The sequence below is a fragment of the Anser cygnoides genome, chromosome 34, assembly GCF_040182565.1.
Source record: "Anser cygnoides isolate HZ-2024a breed goose chromosome 34, Taihu_goose_T2T_genome, whole genome shotgun sequence".
Classification (NCBI taxonomy): Eukaryota; Metazoa; Chordata; class Aves; order Anseriformes; family Anatidae; genus Anser; species Anser cygnoides.
In genome coordinates, this window is record NC_089906.1 from 1,226,396 (window position 1) to 1,246,873 (window position 20,478).

The 20,478-nt window shown below is 69.2% G+C and overlaps 2 protein-coding genes across 2 annotated transcripts in view; one reads left to right on the plus strand and one right to left on the minus strand.

Annotated features, from left to right (window-relative positions):
* The window catches only part of CACNA1A (calcium voltage-gated channel subunit alpha1 A), a 35,758-nt gene extending 19,488 nt beyond the window's left edge, over positions 1 to 16,270 (plus strand). The window contains 18 exon segments of the mRNA XM_066986468.1: positions 387 to 497; positions 593 to 668; positions 671 to 882; positions 1,246 to 1,311; positions 1,398 to 1,498; positions 2,241 to 2,391; positions 2,516 to 2,643; positions 3,860 to 3,956; positions 6,548 to 6,653; positions 8,039 to 8,146; positions 8,230 to 8,330; positions 9,016 to 9,119; positions 9,213 to 9,351; positions 9,978 to 10,085; positions 10,498 to 10,533; positions 12,455 to 12,650; positions 13,394 to 13,640; positions 16,137 to 16,270. Coding sequence (XP_066842569.1) covers positions 387 to 497; positions 593 to 668; positions 671 to 882; positions 1,246 to 1,311; positions 1,398 to 1,498; positions 2,241 to 2,391; positions 2,516 to 2,643; positions 3,860 to 3,956; positions 6,548 to 6,653; positions 8,039 to 8,146; positions 8,230 to 8,330; positions 9,016 to 9,119; positions 9,213 to 9,351; positions 9,978 to 10,085; positions 10,498 to 10,533; positions 12,455 to 12,650; positions 13,394 to 13,640; positions 16,137 to 16,152 — 2,103 coding nt within the window. The 3' untranslated portion in view covers positions 16,153 to 16,270.
* A 942-nt stretch (positions 16,271 to 17,212) lies between these two features.
* IER2 (immediate early response 2) lies at positions 17,213 to 18,484 on the minus strand. The gene is given in 3 exon segments (XM_066986480.1): positions 17,213 to 17,663; positions 17,666 to 18,313; positions 18,316 to 18,484. Coding segments are annotated over 3 exon segments (774 nt in total). The 5' UTR covers positions 18,386 to 18,484; the 3' UTR covers positions 17,213 to 17,607.
* Between the last annotated feature and the right edge of the window lie 1,994 nt (positions 18,485 to 20,478).

The following is a 20,478-nucleotide window of genomic DNA, read 5'->3' on the forward strand; positions in this document are numbered from 1 at the left end:
CCAGTTCCTGTCCCTTTTCCCTGCCCCTGTTTCTGTCCCCTCGATCCGTCCCTGTCCCTTGGACCCGCTCCCTGTCCCCTGTCCCCACCCCTGTTCCCTGTCCCTTGGACCCGTCCCTGTGACCTGGATCCATCCCCGTCCCTGTCCCTGTCCCTGTCCCTGTCCCCATCCCTGTCCCCGTCCCTGTCCCCGTCCCCGTCCCCCCACGTCCTCTCCCTGTCCCCCTGGACCTCTCCTGCCCCTGGACCCTCCCTGCCCCCCAGGACCTGTCACTGTGACCCATCCCGCCCCCAGACCCGGCCGACCCCCGCAATGTCCCCCTGCCCCCCCCTGCCCCCCCCCCCCGTGCCCATGCCCACCCCCATCACTGACCCCCCCCCCCCCAGTTCTACGACGCCTCGGACGCCTACGAGAACGTGCTCAAGATGTTCAACAACGTCTTCACCTCCCTCTTCTCCCTCGAGTGTCTCCTCAAGATCATGGCCTTCGGAGTGCTGGTACGTGCCCCTCGGGACCCCCAGATGGGGGGGGGGGGATGTGGGGGACCCCCCCCCCGCTGCCCCCCGCCCCTCGCCCCCCCTTGTCCCCGCAGAATTATTTCCGCGACGCCTGGAACGTCTTCGACTTCGTCACGGTGCTGGGCAGCATCACGGACATCCTGGTGACGGAGTTCGGGGTGGGTGGCACCCGGCGTGGCTGGGGGTGCGGGGGTCCCGGCAGGGGGTCCGGCCCTGCTGACCCCCCCCCCCCCCCCCCCCCCCGCAGAACAACTTCATCAACCTCAGCTTCCTGCGGCTCTTCCGCGCCGCGCGGCTCATCAAGCTGCTGCGCCAGGGCTACACCATCCGCATCCTGCTCTGGACCTTCGTCCAGTCCTTCAAGGTGCCGCCTCCTCCTCCTCCTCTTCCTCTTCATCCTCCTCCTCTTCATCCTCCTCCTCTTCATCCTCCTCCTCTTCATCCTCCTCCTCTTCATCCTCCTCCTCTTCATCCTCCTCCTCTTCATCATCCTCCTCTTCATCCTCCTCCTCCTCCTTCTTCTCCTCCTCCTCCTCCTTCTTCTTCTCCTTCTCCTCCTCCTTCTCGTCCTCCTCCTCCTCTTCCTCCTCCTCTTCACTCCTCCTCCTCCTCCTCCTCTTCACTCCTCCTCCTCCTCCTCCTCCTCTTCATCCTCGTCCTCTTCATCCTCCTCCTCCTCACCTCCCCCCCCCCCCCCCGGCCCCCCTGACCCCCGCTCTGCCCCCAGGCGCTGCCCTACGTCTGCCTGCTCATCGCCATGCTCTTCTTCATCTACGCCATCATCGGGATGCAGGTGAGACCCCCCCCAGACCCCCGCCCCCAGCCCCGGGGGCCCTGAGCCCCCCCCCGAGAGCCCCCTGCCCACCTCTGCCCCCCCAGGTTTTTGGGAACATCGGCATCGAGGAGGAGGACGACGAGTCGGCCATCACGCAGCACAACAACTTCCGCACCTTCTTCCAGGCCCTGATGCTCCTCTTCCGGTCAGGGACCCCCGCCCGGGACCCCCGCCCACACCCCCAGCCTGGTGCTGGCCCCAAATGGGGGAGACGGTGACAGGGACCCTCCTGTCCCCTCCTGGGGACACCCAGTGCCGTGCCAGCCTGTCCCCATGTAGGGACACCCAGCCTGTGCCCTCCGGCACAGCCCCATCTCCACCTCCTGACACCCAAAATCCCCTCATTTTGCCCCATTCCCCAAGGGGGCACCAGGTGGCACAGACCCCTCGGCACGGGCTGAAATGCCAGCGTGTCCCCGTCCCCCCTCCTGTCCCCAGTTAGGGACACCCAGCCCCGTGCCCTCCATCACTGCCCCATCCTCACCCTGTGGGACCCAAAATCGCCTCATTTTGCCCCATTCCCCAAGGGGCACCAGGTGGCACCGACCCCTTGGCACGGGTCAGCGTCTCCCCGTCCCCCCTCCTGTCCCCATTTAGGGACACCCAGTGCCATGCCAGCATTTTCCTGTCCCCATTTAGGGACACCCAGCCCCGTGCCCTCCATCACTGCCCCACCCTCACCCTGTGGGACCCAAAATCGCCTCATTTTGCCCCATTCCCCAAGGGGCACCAGGTGGCACCGACCCCTCGGCACAGCCCGCGCCGTGCCCCCGTCCCCATCCCGGCGCCGCGCACCGTGCTCCCCCGTCCCCCCCGTTCCCCGTCCCCATCCCACCCCCACGGCAGGGCCCCCCCCCGGGACCCGTCGCCGTCCGTGCCCCCCCCAGGAGCGCCACGGGGGAGGCCTGGCACGAGATCATGCTGTCGTGCCTCAGCGGGAAGCCCTGCGACGAGAACTCGGGCATCAAGGAGGACGAGTGCGGCAACGAGTTCGCCTACTTCTACTTCGTCTCCTTCATCTTCCTCTGCTCCTTCCTGGTCAGCCCCCCGGGGAAGGGGGGGGGACGCACTCTGTGGGACCGGTGAGGGGGGGGTCCCCAGCCCTATGCGGCACCCTGACGCCCCCCCCCACCCCGTGCCTCCCCCACCCCAAAAATAAAAGATGCTGAACCTCTTCGTGGCCGTCATCATGGACAACTTCGAGTACCTGACGCGCGACTCCTCCATCCTGGGCCCCCACCACCTGGATGAGTACGTGCGCGTCTGGGCCGAGTATGACCCCGCCGCCTGGTAAGGACCCCCCCGGGACCCCCCCCCCCCACAGACAGCCCAACAGACCCCCCCAGCCCACCCCACACCCCCCCCGCCGGGGCCGGGGCCGTGAAGCAGAGCCCGGTGTGGGGGGGGGTGAACGGAGCGGAGGGGGGAGCGAATGGAGCCCCCCCCCCAGTGTCCCCCCGGTGCCCCCCCGTGCCCACCGCCGGCGCCCGTTAACCTCTCCTCTCTATTGTAGGTGCTCGGCCGCCGGATTCCCCTGAGCCCCCCCCCCCAAAAAAAACAAGGGGGGGTCCCCACCGTACCCTGGGGGGGGGGTGGGAGGAAGGGGGTCCCCGCCTCACCCAGGACGCTTCACCCCGGACTCCCCCGCCGGGTCCCTGGGGCGCACAGGCGGGGAAAGGGGGGGGGTTCCCCTCTCCCCGTGCCCCCCCCCCGCGGCGGCAGGCTCCAAGCGGGCCCCCCCCGCCCCCCAGCGCGGCACTAACGGCCTGTATTCTCTTGCAGCGGCCGCATTCATTATAAGGATATGTACAGTTTATTACGCGTAATATCTCCCCCCTGGGCTTAGGCAAGAAATGCCCTCATAGGGTTGCCTGCAAGGTTTGGCTCACACTAAAAAAAAACCTGCCGAGCACACCCCCCCCCCGCCGCCCCCCCCCGGAATGACTGTCGCTTACGGTTTCTCGGATATATATATGATATCTCTATATATATATATACACGGACCACGTCCCGCGCCCCCCCGGGGCCGCATGGAGCCCGTCCCTGCCCAGCTCTGCTTGCCGAGCCCCCCCCCCCGAGCGGGGCCGGACCCCCGCCGCCCGCGGGGCTGCATGGGCAACCGGCGTCGCCTTCCTCCTCCTCCTCCTCCTCCTCGTCGGGGGGCCGCGGGGCTGAGCCCCAGCTGCGGGCCTCTCTTTTGTCCTTTACTTTCCGATTATTTTCTCATTTTTATTTTTAATTTTTTTTTATTATTTTTTATTTTTTTCACGCACACTTTTTTTTTTCCCCTCTTTTTTTTTTTTCCCCTCTTTTTTTTTTTTCCCCTCTTTTTTTTTTTCCCCTCTTTTTTTTTTTCCCCTCTTTTTTTTTTTTTTTTTTTCCCCTCTTTTTTTTTCCCTCTTTTTTTTCCCCTCTTTTTTTTCCCCTCTTTTTTTTTCCCCCTCTTTTTTTTTTCCCCCCTTTTGCCGTCCGATGTGCTCTTCCTTCTCCTTCTCTCCGCTGCCAGGGGCCGCCTGACTTTCATGGACATGTATGAAATGCTGAGACATATGCCCCCGCCCCTGGGTTTAGGGAAGAAATGCCCGCCCCGAGTTGCCTATAAGGTAGAATAAATAATTCTGCGAAGCCCCCCGCCGCGCCGAGCCGCCCGAGCAGCGCTGGCTCAGCCCGGCCCATGCGGCTCGGCCTCTTTTTTTTTTTCCCCCCTCCTTTTTTTGTTTTTTCCTCCTTTTTTTTTCTCCTTTTTTTTCTCCTTTTTTTCTCTCCTTTTTTCCTCCTTATTTTCCTCCTTTTTTTTTCTCCTTTTTTTCTCCTTTTTCCTCCTTTTTTCTCCTTTTTCTCCTTTTTTTCTCCTTTTTTCTCCTTTTTCTCCTTTTTTCTCCTTTTTTCCTCCTTTTTTTCTTCTTTTTTCTCCTTTTTTCTCCTTTTTTCTCCTTTTTTCTCCTTTTTTCTCCTTTTTTCTCCTTTTTCCTCCTTTTTTTCTTCTTTTTTCTTCTTTTTTTCTCCTTTTTTTCTCCTTTTTTCTCCTTTTTCTCCTTTTTCTCCTTTTTTCTCCTTTTTTTCTCCTTTTTTCCTCCTTTTTTTCTCCTTTTTTCTCCTTCTTTTCTCCTTTTTTTCTCCTTTTTTTCTCTTTTTTCCTCCTTATTTTTCTCTTTTTCCTCTTTTTTCTCCTTTTTTCCTCTTTCTTCTTTTTTTCTCTTTTTCCTCTTTTTTCTCCTTTTTTTCTCATTTTTTCCTCCTTTTTCCTTTTTTCTCTTTTCTCTTTGTTTTCTTTTTTCTCCTTTTTTTCTTTTTTCTCCTTTTTTTCTTTTTTCTCCTTTTTTTCTTTTTTTCTCCTTTTTTTCCTCCTTTTTTTTTCTTTTTTTTCTCTCTCTCTTTTTTTCTCTTTCTTCCTCTCTTTTTTTTTCCCCCCGTTTTTGTTTGTTTCTTTTTCTTTTCTTTTTTTTTTTTAACCTTTCTCCTCCTGCCTCGGCCGCTGACCGGCCCCGCGGAGCCTGCGCGGCCCCAGGACGGGCTGGGTAAGATCCGCGCCCCCGCCGCAGGAGCCCCCGGACGGGGACCCCGGGGGCTCACCCGGCCCCCCCAGAGTCAGCCCCCGGCTGGGGACCCCCCCCCCAGGGCTTAAGGCCAGCTTGGCCAGAGGAGCCCCTTTTTGCCCCCCCCCCCCCAAAATCTTGACCAGAGGAGCCCCTTTTTGGGGTCCCCCCCAATGAGTTTGGCCAAAGGAGCCCCTTTTTGGCCCCCCCCATGAAGCTTGACCAGAGGAGCCCCTTTTGCCTCCCCCGAACTTGGCCAGAGGAGCCCCTTTGGGGTTCCCCCCCCCCAACTTGACCACAGGATCCCCTTTTGGGGTCCCCCCCCAGAATTTGGCCAGAGGAGCCCCCCTTTGGGGACGCCCATAGGGTTTGGCCAGCCCCACCCCATGAGCCTCTATTTGGGGACCCCAGGAGCTCACCCAGCCCCCCCCAGAGGAACCCCTATTTGGGGACCTCCCCCCCCCCAGGGCTTGGCCAGCCCCCCCTCCAGGATCCCTGATCTGGGGACCCCCCACTATGGGGCTGACCCAGAAGACCCCCTTTGGGGACCCCCACAGGGCTTGGCCAGCCCCCCCCCCCCCCCAGGAATCCCAAACTGGGGACACCCCCAACACAGGGCTCACCCAGATCCCACCTGGAGACCCCCCCTCCCCCCCCCATTTACTGCCCCCCCCTCCCCCAACCGGGGCTCATCCAGCCCCCCGGAGGAGCCCATTTTCGGGGACCCCCCCTTGGAGGCTCATCCTCGCCCCCCCACCCCATTGCCCCCCCTTCATCCCCACAGCCCCCCCGCCCCTTTCCGCCCCCATCCCACCTCCACCCCCCCCCCGGCAGCGAGGCCCCGCGTTCCCTCGCCCCTGCCCGCCCCCCACCCATGGGTGCTGCGCCGCGGGACCCCGGGCACGGGGCGCTGGGACCCCCCCCCCACCTCCGTGCCTCAGTTTCCCCATCGGCATCGCTTGCTCCCCGCCCCGGAGCTCTGCACTTGAGACCCCCCCCCCCGGGGCTGCATGGGGAGGGGGCCCAGCTTTTATTTATTTATTTAATTATTATTTTTGGGGCGGGGGGGATGTTGGGGGGGGGGATGTTGGGGGGGATGTTGGGGGGGGGGGGGGCATGAAACCTTCCACCCCCCTGCTTGGCACTGGGCGCTGGGGAGGGCGCAGGGCATGGGGGGGGGTGGGGCTGACGCCTGGCAAACTCATCGCTTCTCCCCCCCCCATTCCAGGCATGTCTCCGTGGCCCCCCTCGAAGGACGCTGCCGGTTTGCACGTGGAGGAGCCCCCCAGCCCCCCCCCCCCCCAACCCCAGCGAATGGGCCCCGACCCCGCTGCATGCGCTGCCCGCTGCATGCCCCCCCCCCCCCCCCCAAACCCCCCCGCCCGCGGCCAGGGGTCCCGCTTGGCTGTGCCCCCCCCCGCCCCCAAAACACCCCCCAGCCTGCCCGGGGGTCTCGCGGGGCGGCCGTGGCCGTGGCCTGGGGGTGGCTTGGGGTTTGGGGTGGGGGGGGGGGGAGAAATTTGGGGGGCATCGGGCGCGCGCCTCAGCTTCCCCGGTGCCCGTCCCCCCCCCCCCCCCGGGTGTGCCGTGGGATTTGGGGGGGGGGGAGGGCAAGGGGGCGCGGGCTGAAGCCCCCCGGCTCTGCTCGGCCCCCGCAGCGGCTGCTCCGCATGGACCTGCCGGTGGCCGACGACAACACGGTGCACTTCAACTCCACGCTCATGGCCCTCATCCGCACCGCGCTCGACATCAAGATCGCCAAAGGCAAGGGGGGGCCGGGACCCCCCCCCCCCGGGTGGGAGCGGGGTGCTGGGGGGGGGGTGGGATGTGGGGACACGGGGACATTGGGACCCCCATGGGATGGGAAAAGGGTGCTGGGGGGGGGGGCATGGGGACAGGGGGACGCCCATGGGGTGGGAGCGGGGTGCTGGGGGGGACATGGGGAAACAGGGACATGGGGACGCCCATGGGGTGGGAGCGGGGTGCTGGGGGGGGACATGGGGACACAGGGACATGGGGACCCCCACGGGTTGGGAGCGGGGTGCTTGAGTGGAGGGGGACGTGGGGACAGGGGGACCCTCGTGGGGGGGAGCAGGGTGCTGGGGGGGGACATGGGGACGTGGGGACATGGGGACCCCCATGGGATGGGAGCAGGGTGCTGGGGGGGGGCACAGGGACATGGGGACAGGGGGACGCCCATGGGGTGGGAGCGGGGTGCTGGGGGGGGTGCAGGGACGTGGGGACGTGGGGACACGGGGACATGGGGACCCCCACGGGTTGGGAGTGGGGTGCTTGAGTGGAGGGGGACGTGGGGACAGGGGGACCCTTGTGGGACAGGAGCGGGGTACTGGGGAGGGGGACAGGGACGTGGGGACAGGGGGACCCCCATGGGGTGGGAGCAGGCTGTTGGGGGGCAGGGACGTGGGGACTGGGGGACACAGGGACATGGGGACCCCCACGGGTTGGGAGTGGGGTGCTTGAGTGGAGGGGGACGTGGGGACAGGGGGACCCTCGTGGGACAGGAGCAGGGTGCTGGGGGGGGGGACAGGGACATGGGGACAGGGGGACGCCCATGGGGTGGGAGCAGGGTGCTGGGGGGGCAGGGATGTGGGGACATGGGGACACAGGGACATGGGGACCCCCACAGGTTGGGAGTGGGGTGCTTGAGTGGAGGGGGACGTGGGGACATGGGGACAGGGGGACCCTTATGGGACAGGAGTGGGGTACTGGGGAGGGGGACAGGGACATGGGGACAGGGGGACATGGGGACCCCCACGGGATGGGAACAGGGTGCTTGAGGGGTGGGGGACAGGGACGTGGGGCCAGGGGGACCCCACGGGGTGGGAGCGAGGTGCTTGGGGACAGGGGGACGTGGGGACGTGAGGACATGGGGACACAGGGACATGGGGTTACAGGGACATGGGGACCCCCGCGGGACGGGGAGCGGGGTCCTTGAGGGGGTGGGGGTGCTGGAGAGGTGGGGCTGGGACCCCGGGGGCGGGGGACGGGGTCCCTCGGGTGACAAGGACAGGACTGGGGGCCCAGGGGTGGGGGTCTCGGGGGGAGGGTCCCGGGCTGGGGGTCCTGGGGGGGGTCCCGGGCTGGGGGTCCTGGGGGGGGGGGCCGTGGCGCTGAGCCCCTGCCCGCAGGGGGAGCCGACAAGCAGCAGATGGACGCGGAGCTGCGCAAGGAGATGATCGCCATCTGGCCCAACCTGTCCCCCAAAAACCTGGACCTGCTCGTCACCCCCCACAAGTGTAAGGGACCGTGCGTGTCCCCTGTCCCCCCCACCCTGTCCCCGTCCCCGCGTGCCCCCCCCCCTCACGCCGTCGCCCCGCAGCCACCGACCTGACGGTGGGGAAGATCTACGCGGCCATGATGATCATGGAGTACTACCGGCAGAGCAAGGCCAAGAAGCTGCAGGCCATGCGGGAGGAGCAGGTGCCACCCCTGTCCCCGGCCCCAAAGTGTCCCCCTCCCAGCCCCGACACCCCCCAGGGCCCCACCGGCACCCCCCCCCAACCCCAGTGCCGAGGGGCCTGGCTCCGTCCCCTCCCCGTGTCCCCATCTCCCACCCCCCAATGTCCCCGTGTCCTGTCCCTGTCCCCCGTCCCATCCCTGTGTCCCTATGTCCCCATGGGATGTCCCCATCCCATTCCCCATTCCCCCCTCCCATCCCCATGTCCCCCTCCTGTCCCTGTGCCCCCATCCCATCCCCATCTCCCCATCCTGCCCCCGTCCCATCCCCATGTCCCCATCCCATCCCCGTGTCCCCATCCCATCCCCATGTCCCCCTCCCATCCCTGTGCGCCCCTCCTGTCCCTGTGTCCCCATCCTGTCCCCATGTCCTGTCCCTATTCCCATCTCCCCATCCCATCCCTGTGTCCCCAGCTTGTCCCCATGCCCCCCTCCCATCCCCATGTCCCCATCCCATCCCCATGTCCCCATGTCCCCATCCCCGTGCCCTCTCCCCGTCCCTGTGCCCCCCTCCTGTCCCCATGCCCCCTCCCGTCCCCGTGCCCCCATCCCATCCCCATCTCCCCATCCCGTCCCCATCTCCCCCTCCCATCCCCATGTCCCCATGTCCCCGTGCCCCCCCCGTGCCCCAGCTGCCCCCTCCCCGCAGAACCGCACGCCGCTGATGTTCCAGCGCATGGAGCCGCCGTCCCCGACGCAGGAGGGGGCCCCAGGGCCGGACGCGGCCCCCGCAGCCGAGCCGGGAGCGGGGCTGTAAGTGCCACGAGTGCCACCGGCGTCCCCGTCCCCGTCCCCGTGCCTTGGGGGGTGGGGGGTGGGGGGGCTGAGCCGCCTGTGCGCCCCCAGGGCCACGCGCGACGGGGGCCTGAAGGAGAGCCACTCGTGGGTCACCCAGCGCGCCCAGGAGATGTTCCAGAAGACGGGGACCTGGAGCCCCGAGCGGGGGCACCCCGAGGACGTCCCCAACAGCCGCCCCAACTCCCAGGTGCGCGCCGTGCCGGGTCCCCCCCCCCCCCCCCCGTGTCCCCCCCATTCCCCATCACCCCCTAACCCGGTCCTTCCACCCCCATGTCCCCAGGGGTCCCCTTGTCCCCAAGGCTCCCCAGACACCCCCAAGGCTCCCCATGTCCCAAGGGTCCCCCTGTTCCCAAGGATCCCCATTTGTCCCCAGAGCTCCCTGTGTCCCCAAGGGTCCCCTGTCCTCAAAGCTCCCCAATGTCCCCAAGGTTCTCCGGTGACCCCCAAGGTTCCCCAAAACTCCCCTGTGTCCCCAAGGGTCCCCCTGTCCCCAAGGCTCCCCAGTGTCCCCAAGAGTCCCCAATGTCCCCAAGGTCCCCCTGTTCCCCAGGGTCCCCAATGTCCCCAAGGTCCCCCCATCTCCCCCTGCCCCCAAGTGTCCCCAATGTCCCCAGCATCCCCAACGTCCCCCCAACTCCCCCTGCCCCCAAGCATCCCCAGTGTCCCCAAGAGTCCCCGGTGTCCCCAAGGTCCCCTTGTTCCCCAGGGTCCCCTGTTCCCCAGGGTCCCCAAAGCCCCCAACATCCCCCCACCTCCCCTTGACCCCAAACGTCCCCAAGGGTCCCCAACGTCCCCGCGTGCCCGTCCCCGCAGGCGGTGGAGCTGCGCGAGATGGCGCGGGACGGCTCGGACGGCGAGTACCTGCCCGTGGAGGGCCACGGCCGCGCCGCCTCCATGCCGCGCCTGCCCGCCGACAACCAGGTGAGGGCCGGGGGGGGCACGCCTGGCCGGGGGGGACACACACATGGCTCAAGGGGGGACACACACAGCCGGGGGTGGGTGGGGGGATGCACACACTGCCACCCTACCGCAATCCCATGGCCCCAGGTGCTTTGGCTGGGGGGGCAGCTTGAGCATGGCAGGGGGCTGGGGGGGGGGGGGGGCAGGCACCCACCCTGGTCCCTGGTGGCACGGGGTGCTGTGCCCAGGGGATGGGGGTGGGGTGGGGACAGGGACGGGGACAGGGGTGCTCTGGCTGCTCTGCTCACTGCTGCTGCTTGGCTCCGCGCCGCCCCCGGCCCCCCAACCCCCCCTAGCCCCCCCCGGCCCCGTGTTCACTCTCGTCTCTCTCTCCCCCCGCTCTGTGGGCACCGCCGGGGCCGGCTCCGAGCAGCGGAGGAAGGTCCGACCCCGAGGGAATAACCTCAGCGTAGGTACCGCCGGGCCGGCGCCCGCAGCCCCGCCAGAGCCCGCTGCCCTCCTCTGTCCTCCCTTCTGTCCGTCCGTCCGTCCGTCCGTCCGCCCGTCTGTCCGTCCAGCCCTCCCTCTGCCCCTCCATCCCTAGCTCCGTCCACCCGCCCGTCTGTCCGTCCAGCCCTCTGCCCCTCCACCTGGTCCCTCCACCCGCCCCCCCCCCCCCCCATCTGTCCATCCATCTGTCCACCCATCTGTCCGTCCGTCTGTCCCTCTCCCGACCCCCCCCCTGTCTGTCCGTCCGTCCGTCCCTCTCCCCACCAACCCCTGGCCCCGTCCCTCCTGGCCCCGTGTCCCTCTCCTCTGTGTCCCAGGGGACCTCGTCCCAGCACCAGCGTGGCCGGCAAGGAGCAGCGTCCCCGTCCCTGTCCCCATCCCTGTCCCCATCCCCACCCTCCTCCTCCTCCTCCTCTTCCTCCTCCTCCTCCTCTTCCTCCTCTTCCTCCTCCTCCATCCCAGTGGCCGGCGACGCTCGGGGTCCCCGGCGGCGGTGCCAGCGCAGCCCCGTGGTCAGAGCAGCGGAGGGAGGGGGCCGGGGATCCAGGACCGTGCCCCCGAGGGCTGTGGGGACACCGCGATGGGGGCACCGTGTTGGGGACACCCTGCTGGGGACCCCCCGTCCCCTCCCCGCGGGGCTGCGGGACCCCACAGAGCACAGCGGGGACGGCCCCGGGACCGGGTCCTGGCTCCTGGAGTGGGCCTGGTGCCGGCAGCAGGAAGAGCTGGGGCTGGAAATGTGGGGCTGGGGACGGAGCTGGGGGGCTGGGGACGGAGCTGGGGGGCTGGGGACAGAGCTGTGGGGCTGGGGACAGAGATGTGGGGCTGTGGACGGAGATGTGGGGCTGGGGACGGAGCTGGGGGCTGGGGACAGAGATGTGGGGCTGGGGACTGAGCTGGGGGGCTGGGGACAGAGATGTGGGGCTGGGGACTGAGCTGGGGGGCTGGGGATGGAGCTGTGGGGCTGGGGACGGAGATGTGGGGCTGGGGACGGAGATGTGGGGCTGGGGACGGAGCTGTGGGGCTGGGGACGGAGCTGGGGGCTGGGGACAGAGATGTGGGGCTGGGGACGGAGATGTGGGGCTGGGGACAGAGAAGTGGGGCTGGGGACGGAGAAGTGGGGCTGGGGACGGAGATGTGGGGCTGGGGATGGAGCTGGGGGGCTGGGGACGGAGCTGTGGGGCTGGGGACGGAGCTGTGGGGCTGGGGATGGAGCTGTGGGGCTGGGGACGGAGCTGGGGGGCTGGGGACGGAGCTGTGGGGCTGAGGACAGAGATGTGGGGCTGGGGACGGAGATGTGGGGCTGGGGACGGAGATGTGGGGCTGGGGACAGAGATGTGGGGCTGGGGACGGAGCTGTGGGGCTGGGGACAGAGATGTGGGGCTGGGGACGGAGATGTGGGCTGGGGACAGAGCTGTGGGGCTGGGGACGGAGATGTGGGGCTGGGGACAGAGCTGTGGGGCTGGGGACGGAGCTGTGGGGCTGGGGACAGAGAAGTGGGGCTGGGGACGGAGATGTGGGGCTGAGGACGGAGCTGTGGGGCTGGGGACGGAGCTGTGGGGCTGGGGATGGAGCTGTGGGGCTGGGGACGGAGATGTGGGGCTGGGGACGGAGCTGTGGGGCTGGGGACAGAGATGTGGGGCTGGGGACGGAGCTGTGGGGCTGGGGACGGAGCTGTGGGGCCGGTGCTGACGATGACGCATGGATGGGGACGGAGACGCAGGGACGGGGACAGAGACATGGGGACAGGGCAGCACCGTGGGCTGGATGGGTGCCGGCCGGACGGGGGTAGACAAGAGCCCCCATTTTCTGCCCCACCCCCCAGCCCCCCAGCAGCGGGGGCACCCACCCAGCGCCGCCGGCGCCCTCTCGCCCCGCAGACCATCTCGGACGCCAGCCCCATGAAGCGCTCGGCCTCGCTGCTGGGCCAGGCGCGCGCCCGCGCCGTCCGCCTGGACGACTTCTCGCTGGAGCGCGTCCCCCCCGAGGACGGGCAGCGGCACCACCAGCGCCGGCGGGAGCGCAGCCACCGCGCCTCCGAGCGCTCGCTCAGCCGCTACACCGACGGGGACACAGGTGGCACCCGCCCCGTCCCGCTCCCGGTGGCCCCGGGTTGTGCTGTCCCCTGCTCTGGACGTCCCCTGGGTGCCCCATCCTGCCCCGGGTGTCCCCTGGGTGTCCCCTGGGTGCCCCCCATTCTGCCCCGGGTGTCCCCTGGGTGCTCCGTCTCCATTCGGTCCCCAGCTCCCGCACCGGTGTCCCCTGGGTGCCCCATCCCGTCCTGCCCTGGGTGTCCTTTGGGTGCCCCATCTCAGGGCCTCCTTCTGCCCCTCAGGTGTCCCCAAGGCCACCACCACCTCTGCTGGGGCCTCGTCTCCTCCTGCCCTGGGTGTCCCCTGGGTGTCCGCTGGGTGTCCCCTGGGTGTCCCCTGGGTGCCCTGTGGGTCCCCATCTTCTCAGTGTCCCCTGGGTCCCCATCCCCTCCCGCACCTCGATGTCCCTTGGGTGCCCATCTTCTGCCCCCAAGGTGTCCCCAAGGCCACCACCTCCTCTGCTGGGTCCTTGTCCCCTCCTGCCCTGGGTGTCCCCTGGGTGTCCCCTGGGTGTCCCCTGGGTGTCCCCTGGGTGTCCCCTGGGTCCCCATCTCCACTGGGTCCCCATCTCCTCCTGCCTTGGGTGTCCCTTGGGTGCCCACCTCTGTCACTGGGTCCCCATCTCCCCCTGCCCTGGGTGTCCCCTGGGTGCCCCCCACGTCCCCACCACCCCGCCCCGATGTCCCCGTCCCCCCCCTCCCGCCTCACCCCCGTGCCCCCCCGCAGGGCTGGGCACCGACCTCAGCGTCACCACGCAGTCGGGCGAGCTCCCCCCAAGGAGCGGGACCCGGAGCGGGGCCGGGCCAAGGACCGCAAGCACCGGCACCACCACCACCACCACCACCACCACCACCACGGCCCCCCGACAAGGAGCGCGCCCCCCGAGCGCCACGACTACGGGCGGCCCCGCTCCCGCGACCGCCGCTGGTCCCGCTCGCCCAGCGAGGGCCGCGAGCACGTGGCCCCCCGCCAGGTGGGTGCCCCCGACGCTCCCCGCTGCGCCTAGGGGAACCCCCCCCCCCCTTAAAAAAAAATTCTGCACCCCCTCCCCCTCCAAAATTCTGCAACCCCCCCCCCAAATTCTGCACCCCTCCTCAAATTCTGCATCCCTCCCCCAAAATTCTGCACCCCCTCCCCAAATGCTGCACCTCCCCCCATCAAATTCTGCACCCCCCCATCAAATTCTGCACCCCCATCAAATTCTGCACCTCCCCCATCAAATTCTGCACCCCCCCATCAAATTCAGCACCCCCCCATCAAATTCTGCACCCCCTCGCAAATTCCGCACCCCCCCTCAAATTCTGCACCCCCCCCCCATTTATACACCCTCCAGCACCCCAACGGCACCAGCACCTGGAGGGAGGGTGACGGGGAGGTGGGGGGGGGGGGACGCGTGAAGTCCCGGTGGGGGGGGGGTCAGCCACTGCGATGCTTCCCCCCCGCCCCGCCGCCCCGTTCCGCGCCCCCCCCGCCCGCACGGAGCCCCCGCTTGCCCCCCGCGCTGCCTGGGGGGGCCTGCCTTGATTCACCTCTCTGTTTCCGCATCCGCTCTGCTTTGGCTGCGCTGTCACGCCGAGGGGTGGCCCAGGTAAGCGGTTCGGGGGCCCCCCACACACGCTCTGCTCCGGCCCCCCCCGGCTCACGGCCACCCCCGGCCACGCTGGAAAGTTTGGAACGGAGCTGCCCCCCCCCCCCCCAAGTTGTGTCCCCCCCCCCCCCAACGTGCTCCCGGCGTGCACACGCGTGTCCTGCTGCCACACGTGTGTGCACGGGGAGCACACGGCACAGCCCCCCCCCCCCCCAGCACCAGTCCCAGCACGGGGGGGGGGCAAAAGGGGCTGTTTTGGGGGTGCTCCCCCCCCCCCCAATCTCCAGCCCCTTTGCTTTGGAGGGGGCACCCAAAATGGGTCCCCCCCCCCAGCTCTGTGTTGGGGCGCACGGACGCACAAATTCTGCCCTGGGGGGGGCAGGCAGAGCGCCCCCCAGCCCCATATTGGGGTGCGTGACTCCCCCCCAGCCCCTGGATTTTGGGGGGGGGGGGGGGCTCTCTCCCAGCTTCCGCAGCCCCCGGGCTCTCTTCCAAACTTCTCCACCCCCCCCCCCCCATTTCCAAGCTTTTCCCTGGGACCCCCCCATCCCCACCTGCCCCCCCCCCCCGTGTCTGCATGGCCCGCGGCTGTGCCCCCCGTGGCTGTGCCCCCCGGCTCTGCTGCATCGCTTTGGCCCCATTTCCCTGCATCCACAGCCCCCCGTGTCCATGCCCCCCCCCCGTACCCCCTCTTGTTCCCCCCCGGTTCCCGTGTCCCCCTCCCCTTGCCCCCCACTCCTTACCCCCTTGCCCCTCCCCCTTACCACCCCACTGCCCCCTTAGCCCCCCCCCGGTGCCCCCCTTGCCCCCCCGCCCCTCCCTTACCCCCCCGCCCTCCCCTTGCCCCTCCACACCCCTTACCCCCCCCCCTTACCCTCCCCGTGCCCCCCCCTTACCCCCCTTACCCCCCAGTTCCCCCCCACAACCCCCCTGACACCCCCCCGGTGCCCCCCCTTGCCCCCTCCCACCCCTGTTACCCCCCCCCCCACCCCCTTTACCCCCCTTAACCCCCCACTTCCCCCCAACCCCCTTTCCCCCCGTGCCCCCCCTTACCCCTTTTAACCCCCCATTTCCCCCACACGCCCCCCCTTACGCCCCCGTGACCCCCCTTAACCCCCCATTCCCCCCCACACCCCCCCTTACCCTCCCCGTGCCCCCCCTTACCCCCCTTACACCCCCATTCCCCCCCCCCACACCCCCTTTCCCCCCCCGTGCCCCCCCTTACCCCCCATTCCCCCCCACACCCCCCTTACCCCCCTTAACCCCCCTTCCCCCCCCACACCCCCCCTTCCCCCCCCACACCCCTTTCCCCCCATAACCCCCCCTTCCCCCCTTCCCCTCCCCCACACCCCCTTACCCCCCTTTAACCCCCCCTTACCCCCTTTAACCCCCCCTTTCCCCCCCACACCCCCCTTACCCCCCCTCCACCCCCCATAACCCCCCTACCCCCGCTTACCCCCCCTTCCCTCCCCTTAACCCCCCTTACCCCCCCCCCCCCCCCATAACCCCCCCTTCCCCCCCCCCCCCCCTTTCCCCCCATAACCCCCCTTCCCCCCTTCCCCTCCCCCACCCCCCTTCCCCCCATAACCCCCCCCCCCTTCCCCCCTTAACCCCCCTTCCCCTCCCCCACACCCCCCCATAACCCCCCTTCCCCCCCATAACCCCCCCTTCCCCCCCCCATAACCCCCCCCTTCCCCCCCCATAACCCCCCCCATAACCCCCCCCTTCCCCCCATAATCCCCCCTTACCCCCCCATAACCCCCCCCCCCTTCCCCTCCCCCCTCCCCCCCCCCTTAACCCCCCTACCCCTCCCCCACCCCCTCCCCCACCCCCCCCCCCCCCCCCCCCCCCGCGCCCCCGCTGACCCCCCTCTCGCCGCAGGGCAGCAGCTCGGTGAGCGGCAGCCCCGCGCCCTCCACGTCGGGGACCAGCACCCCCGGCGCGCCCGCCGCCAGCTGCCCCCCACGCCGCCCACGCCGCGGCCCCACGTCTCCTACTCGCCCGCCGCCCGCCGCCCCCCCCGCCGCGCCGCCCCCCCCCGCGGCCCCCCCCGCCGCCCGCCGCCCGCCCCCCGTTGGCCCGAACCCCCCGCGCCCCCGCTCCGGGAGCGGCGGGGGAGGGGGGGGGCGGGGGGCCGGGCGGCGGCGGGGGGGGGGGGGGAGGCGGAGGAGGGGGGGGCGTCCCCGGCCCGCCCGGGAGGCTGCCCGACGGCCGCGGCCCCGGGGGGGGGGAGGAGGAGGAGGGGGGGGCGGGCGAGGCCGGGGCCCCGCGACCCCTACAGCGAGACGGACGACGAGTGCTGCTAGCGATGTCGCGACATGAGCCGCGATAGGGCGCGGCGGGGGGGGGGCTATGGATGAGTTTTATCATCTGCACGAGCCGCAGCCCCCGCCGGGACCCCCCCAGGCCCAGGGTGAGGGGGGAGAAAGGGATGGGGGGGGGGGCGGCTCCGTACCGGGAACCGGCCCCGGTCCCGACCGTTTGGGGCCCCCCCCCCACCTCGAAGGGGGGGGGGGGGGGGGCGGCCGGCATTGCATGACCCGAGTTTACCGCAACCCGAAATAAAAAAGTACCGAGAAAAGAGACGAAAAAGAGACAAAAAAAGACAAAAAATCAAAAAAAAAAAAAGGACAAAAAAAAAAAATTCACCCAGAACCAAAACCATTAAAAAAAAGAGGAATTTTGGACCCAGCTCCTCTCGCTCCTTCCCGGCCGCGGGGGGGGGGCTGGGGGGGCCTGGGGGGCCGGGGGGGGGGGGCGGGGTTGGTGGGGCCCCCCCCACGCGTGGGCTGCACGTGGAGCTTCCCGGAACCGGGGGCAGGTGCCGGACATCCCCCCCCGCCCCCCCCCCGCATCCTGTCCCCGGGGAACGGGGGGGAACATCCGGAGCTGGGGAAGGGGGGGGGGAAGAAGCAGGAACCCCCCCCCCAAAAAAAAAAAGCCACCCAGGCGGCAGCTCCGCAAAGCACTTTTATTAACAAAATAATAATTAAAAACAGCGGGGGGGGGGACAGGGCCAGCCTGCCCCCCCCAGCACCGGAGCCCCCCCCTCACCCCGTGTGAGTCCTCGGGGGAGCGTCCCGTGCCCCCCTGTTCATGGCAGTTCTGTGAGTCCCGGGGGGCGGATCCAGGCTGTGCGGGGGGTCCCGTGAATCCCGGGGGGGGTCCCCGTGCCCCCCGTGCCGGTTCCGTTAGCACCGGGGCTCCCCGTGCCGGTTCCCTGAGTCCCGGGGGGGGGTCCCCATGCTGGTTCCACGAGTCCTGGGTGCCCCCGTGCCCCCCCCGTGCCGGTTCCGTGATTCCCGGGGTGGGTCCCCGTGCCCCCCCCGGGGCGGTGCCGTAGTCCCGGGGCTCAGCACGCCCCGACGGCGCGGACGAGGAGCCCGAAGGCGGCCGCGGGGGGCCCCAGCAGCGGCTCGGCGGCCCCGGGCCCCCGAGCGGCGGCGGCGCCTCCGCCTCCAGGCGCGCCCGTTTGCTCGGGACCGGCACCGGGCCGGGCCCGCGGCCCTCGCTGCTCCGCCGCTTGCGGCCCGCCCGCGCCACCGGCAGGGGCCGGGGGGGCTCGCTTCAGCCGGGGGGCGGCGGGAGGGGAGCGGGGGAGCCCCGGACCGGGCGGGGGCGGGGGAGCGGGGCGCGGCCGCGGCGGGGCGCGGGGGTCCGCTCGGGGGTCCCGGGGCGGCGCCGGTGGGGGACAACCGGGGGGATCTCCGGGGCGGCGGCGGCGGCTCCCGGTACGGTTCTGGCTCCCGGTACGGCTCCGGCTCCCAATTCGGCTACGGCTGCCGGTACGGCTCCGGTTCCCAATTCGGTTCCGGCTCCCGGTACGGCTCCCGGTACGCCCGATACGGCTCCGGTTCCCGGTACGGCTCCGCTTCCCGATATGGCTCCGGTTCCCGATATGGCTCCGGTTCCCGATATGGCTCCCGGTACGGCTCCGCTTCCCGGTACGACTCCGCTTCCCGGCTCGGTAACGGCGGCAGCGGCGGCTCTGGCGGCGAGATACCGGCACCGGGCGGCCCGAACGAGCTGCGAGAGCTGCAGGCTCCGGTGCAGGCGGAGCCCCCCCGCTGCAGGCGGCTCCGGTACAGCTTCCACACGGCCACGGTCAGCAGCCGCTGCGCCTCCTCCATGGCCCCGGCGGCGGAGTGCGGCGGGGCGGCCCCGCGCGGGGCTCTTGTACCGGAGCTGCCCCCCGGTGCCCTCCCTCCCCCTCCCCGCGCCCCCGCCCCCGCCGCCGCATCCGGTCCCTCCGCGGCTCGGCGGCGCCGGGGCGGAAATGCCGCGGGGGGGGGGGCAGCGAGGGGGGGGGAAGGGAAAGGGCCGGGGGGGGGCCCCTAAAGGGCCGGGGGGGCCCCGCGGACCCGGTGCCCCCGGGGGGCCCCGCCGAGCCCGGTTGGGGGGCCTGAAGTGGAGGGGTGGGGGCCGGAGGGGTGGGGGCTGGGGGGGGGAGCACGGGGAAGCCGCCCCCGCCTCTTTCCCGCGCGCGCGCCCCCGCCCGCCTGACGTCACGGCGCGCCCTTTCCATAACCATATAAGGGCATGGCCCGCCCGCGGCACGGCGGGGAGGGGAGGGGGCGGGGGAGCGGCTTCCGCGGGACCATATAAGGGGAAGGGGGCGGGGCGAGCTGCGGGGGAGCCACGCCCCCCGGCTGGGAGCACGCGGGAAACGGGCGGCGGGAGCGGCACCGGGCACGGCACCGGGACCCTGCACCGGCACCGGGGCCTTGCACCGCGTCCAGAACCTTGCACGGGGGCCACGCGCATTGCACCGGGACCCGAACCTTGCACCGGGGCCGGAACCTCGTTGCACAGAGCCTCGCGTTGCACTGGCACCGGGGCCGTGCCCTGCGTTGCACCAGGGCCTTGCGCCCACACCGAGGCTCTGCAGTGCACCGGCACCTTGCCTTGCACCAGCACCGGGGCCTTGCACTGCACTGGGGCCTTGCATTACAGCAGCACCTTGCGTTGCACTGGGACCAGGCCTTGCACCAGCACCGTGCGTTGCACCAGCACCGGGGCCTTGCACCAGGTCCAGAACCCTACACGGGGGCCATGTGCATTGCACCGGGACCCGAACCTTGCACCGGGACCGTGCCTTGCGTTGCACCAGGGCCTTGCACTCACACCAGGGCCCCGCAGTGCACGGGGGCCTTGCATTGCACTGGAGCATTGCATTACAGCAGCACCTTGCATTGCACTGGGACCAGGCCTTGCACCAGCACCGTGCGTTGCGCCAGCACCAGGCCTTGCACCACACTAGGGTGTTGCATTGCACCAGCACCGTGCATTGCACCAGCACCGGGGCCTTGCACCACACTTGGGTGTTGCATTGCACCAGCACCGTGCATTGCACCAGCACCGGGGCCTTGCACAGGGTCCAGAACCTTGCACAGGGACCATGCGCATTGCACCGGAACCCTGCACCGGGACCCGAACCTTGCACCGGGGCCGTGCCCTGCATTGCACCAGGGCCTTGCACTCGCACCAGGGCCCCGCAGTGCACCGGGGCCTTGCATTGCACTGGAGCCTTGCATTACAGCAGCACCTTGCATTGCACTGCGACCAGGCCTTGCACCAGCACCGGGGCCTTGCACTACGCTGGGGTGTTGCATTGCACCAGCACCGTGCATTGCACCAGCACCAGGCCTTGCACTACATTAGGGTGTTGCATTGCACCAGCACCGTGCATTGCACCACACTGGGGTGTTGCGTTGCACCAGCACCAGGCCTTGCACTGCACCAGCACCGTGCGTTGCACCAGCACCGGGGCCTTGCACCAGCACCGTGCATTGCACCAGCACCGTGCATCGCGCCAGGCCCTTGCACCACCTCCTCCCACCACCCTGCGCGCCCCCACCGCAGCACCCCGTGCCTCCGCACCCAGGGCCCTGCACGCAGGCGTGTGCAACACCCCCCATGCCCCAGTGCGCCCCCCAGCCCCCCCCCCAAGCAGGCGGGGCCGCTACAAACCTCTGTGTTTTATTTACTCCTTATTAACATTTCTGCAGACTCCTCCGGACAGCAGTTCATGTGCAATTCTCCAGCGTTTCGGGGCGGGGGCGCGAGGGACGGGCGTCTTGGCACTTCAGAGCACGGGACAGACACTGGCAGCCCCCCCGCCCCCCAGGGGGTATGGGGGGGGGGGGACACGAGGAAGGGGGGGGGCACGGGGAAGCGCAAGCCCGGGGGGTCCATGCTGCCGAGACGCCGCGCGCCGCCGCGC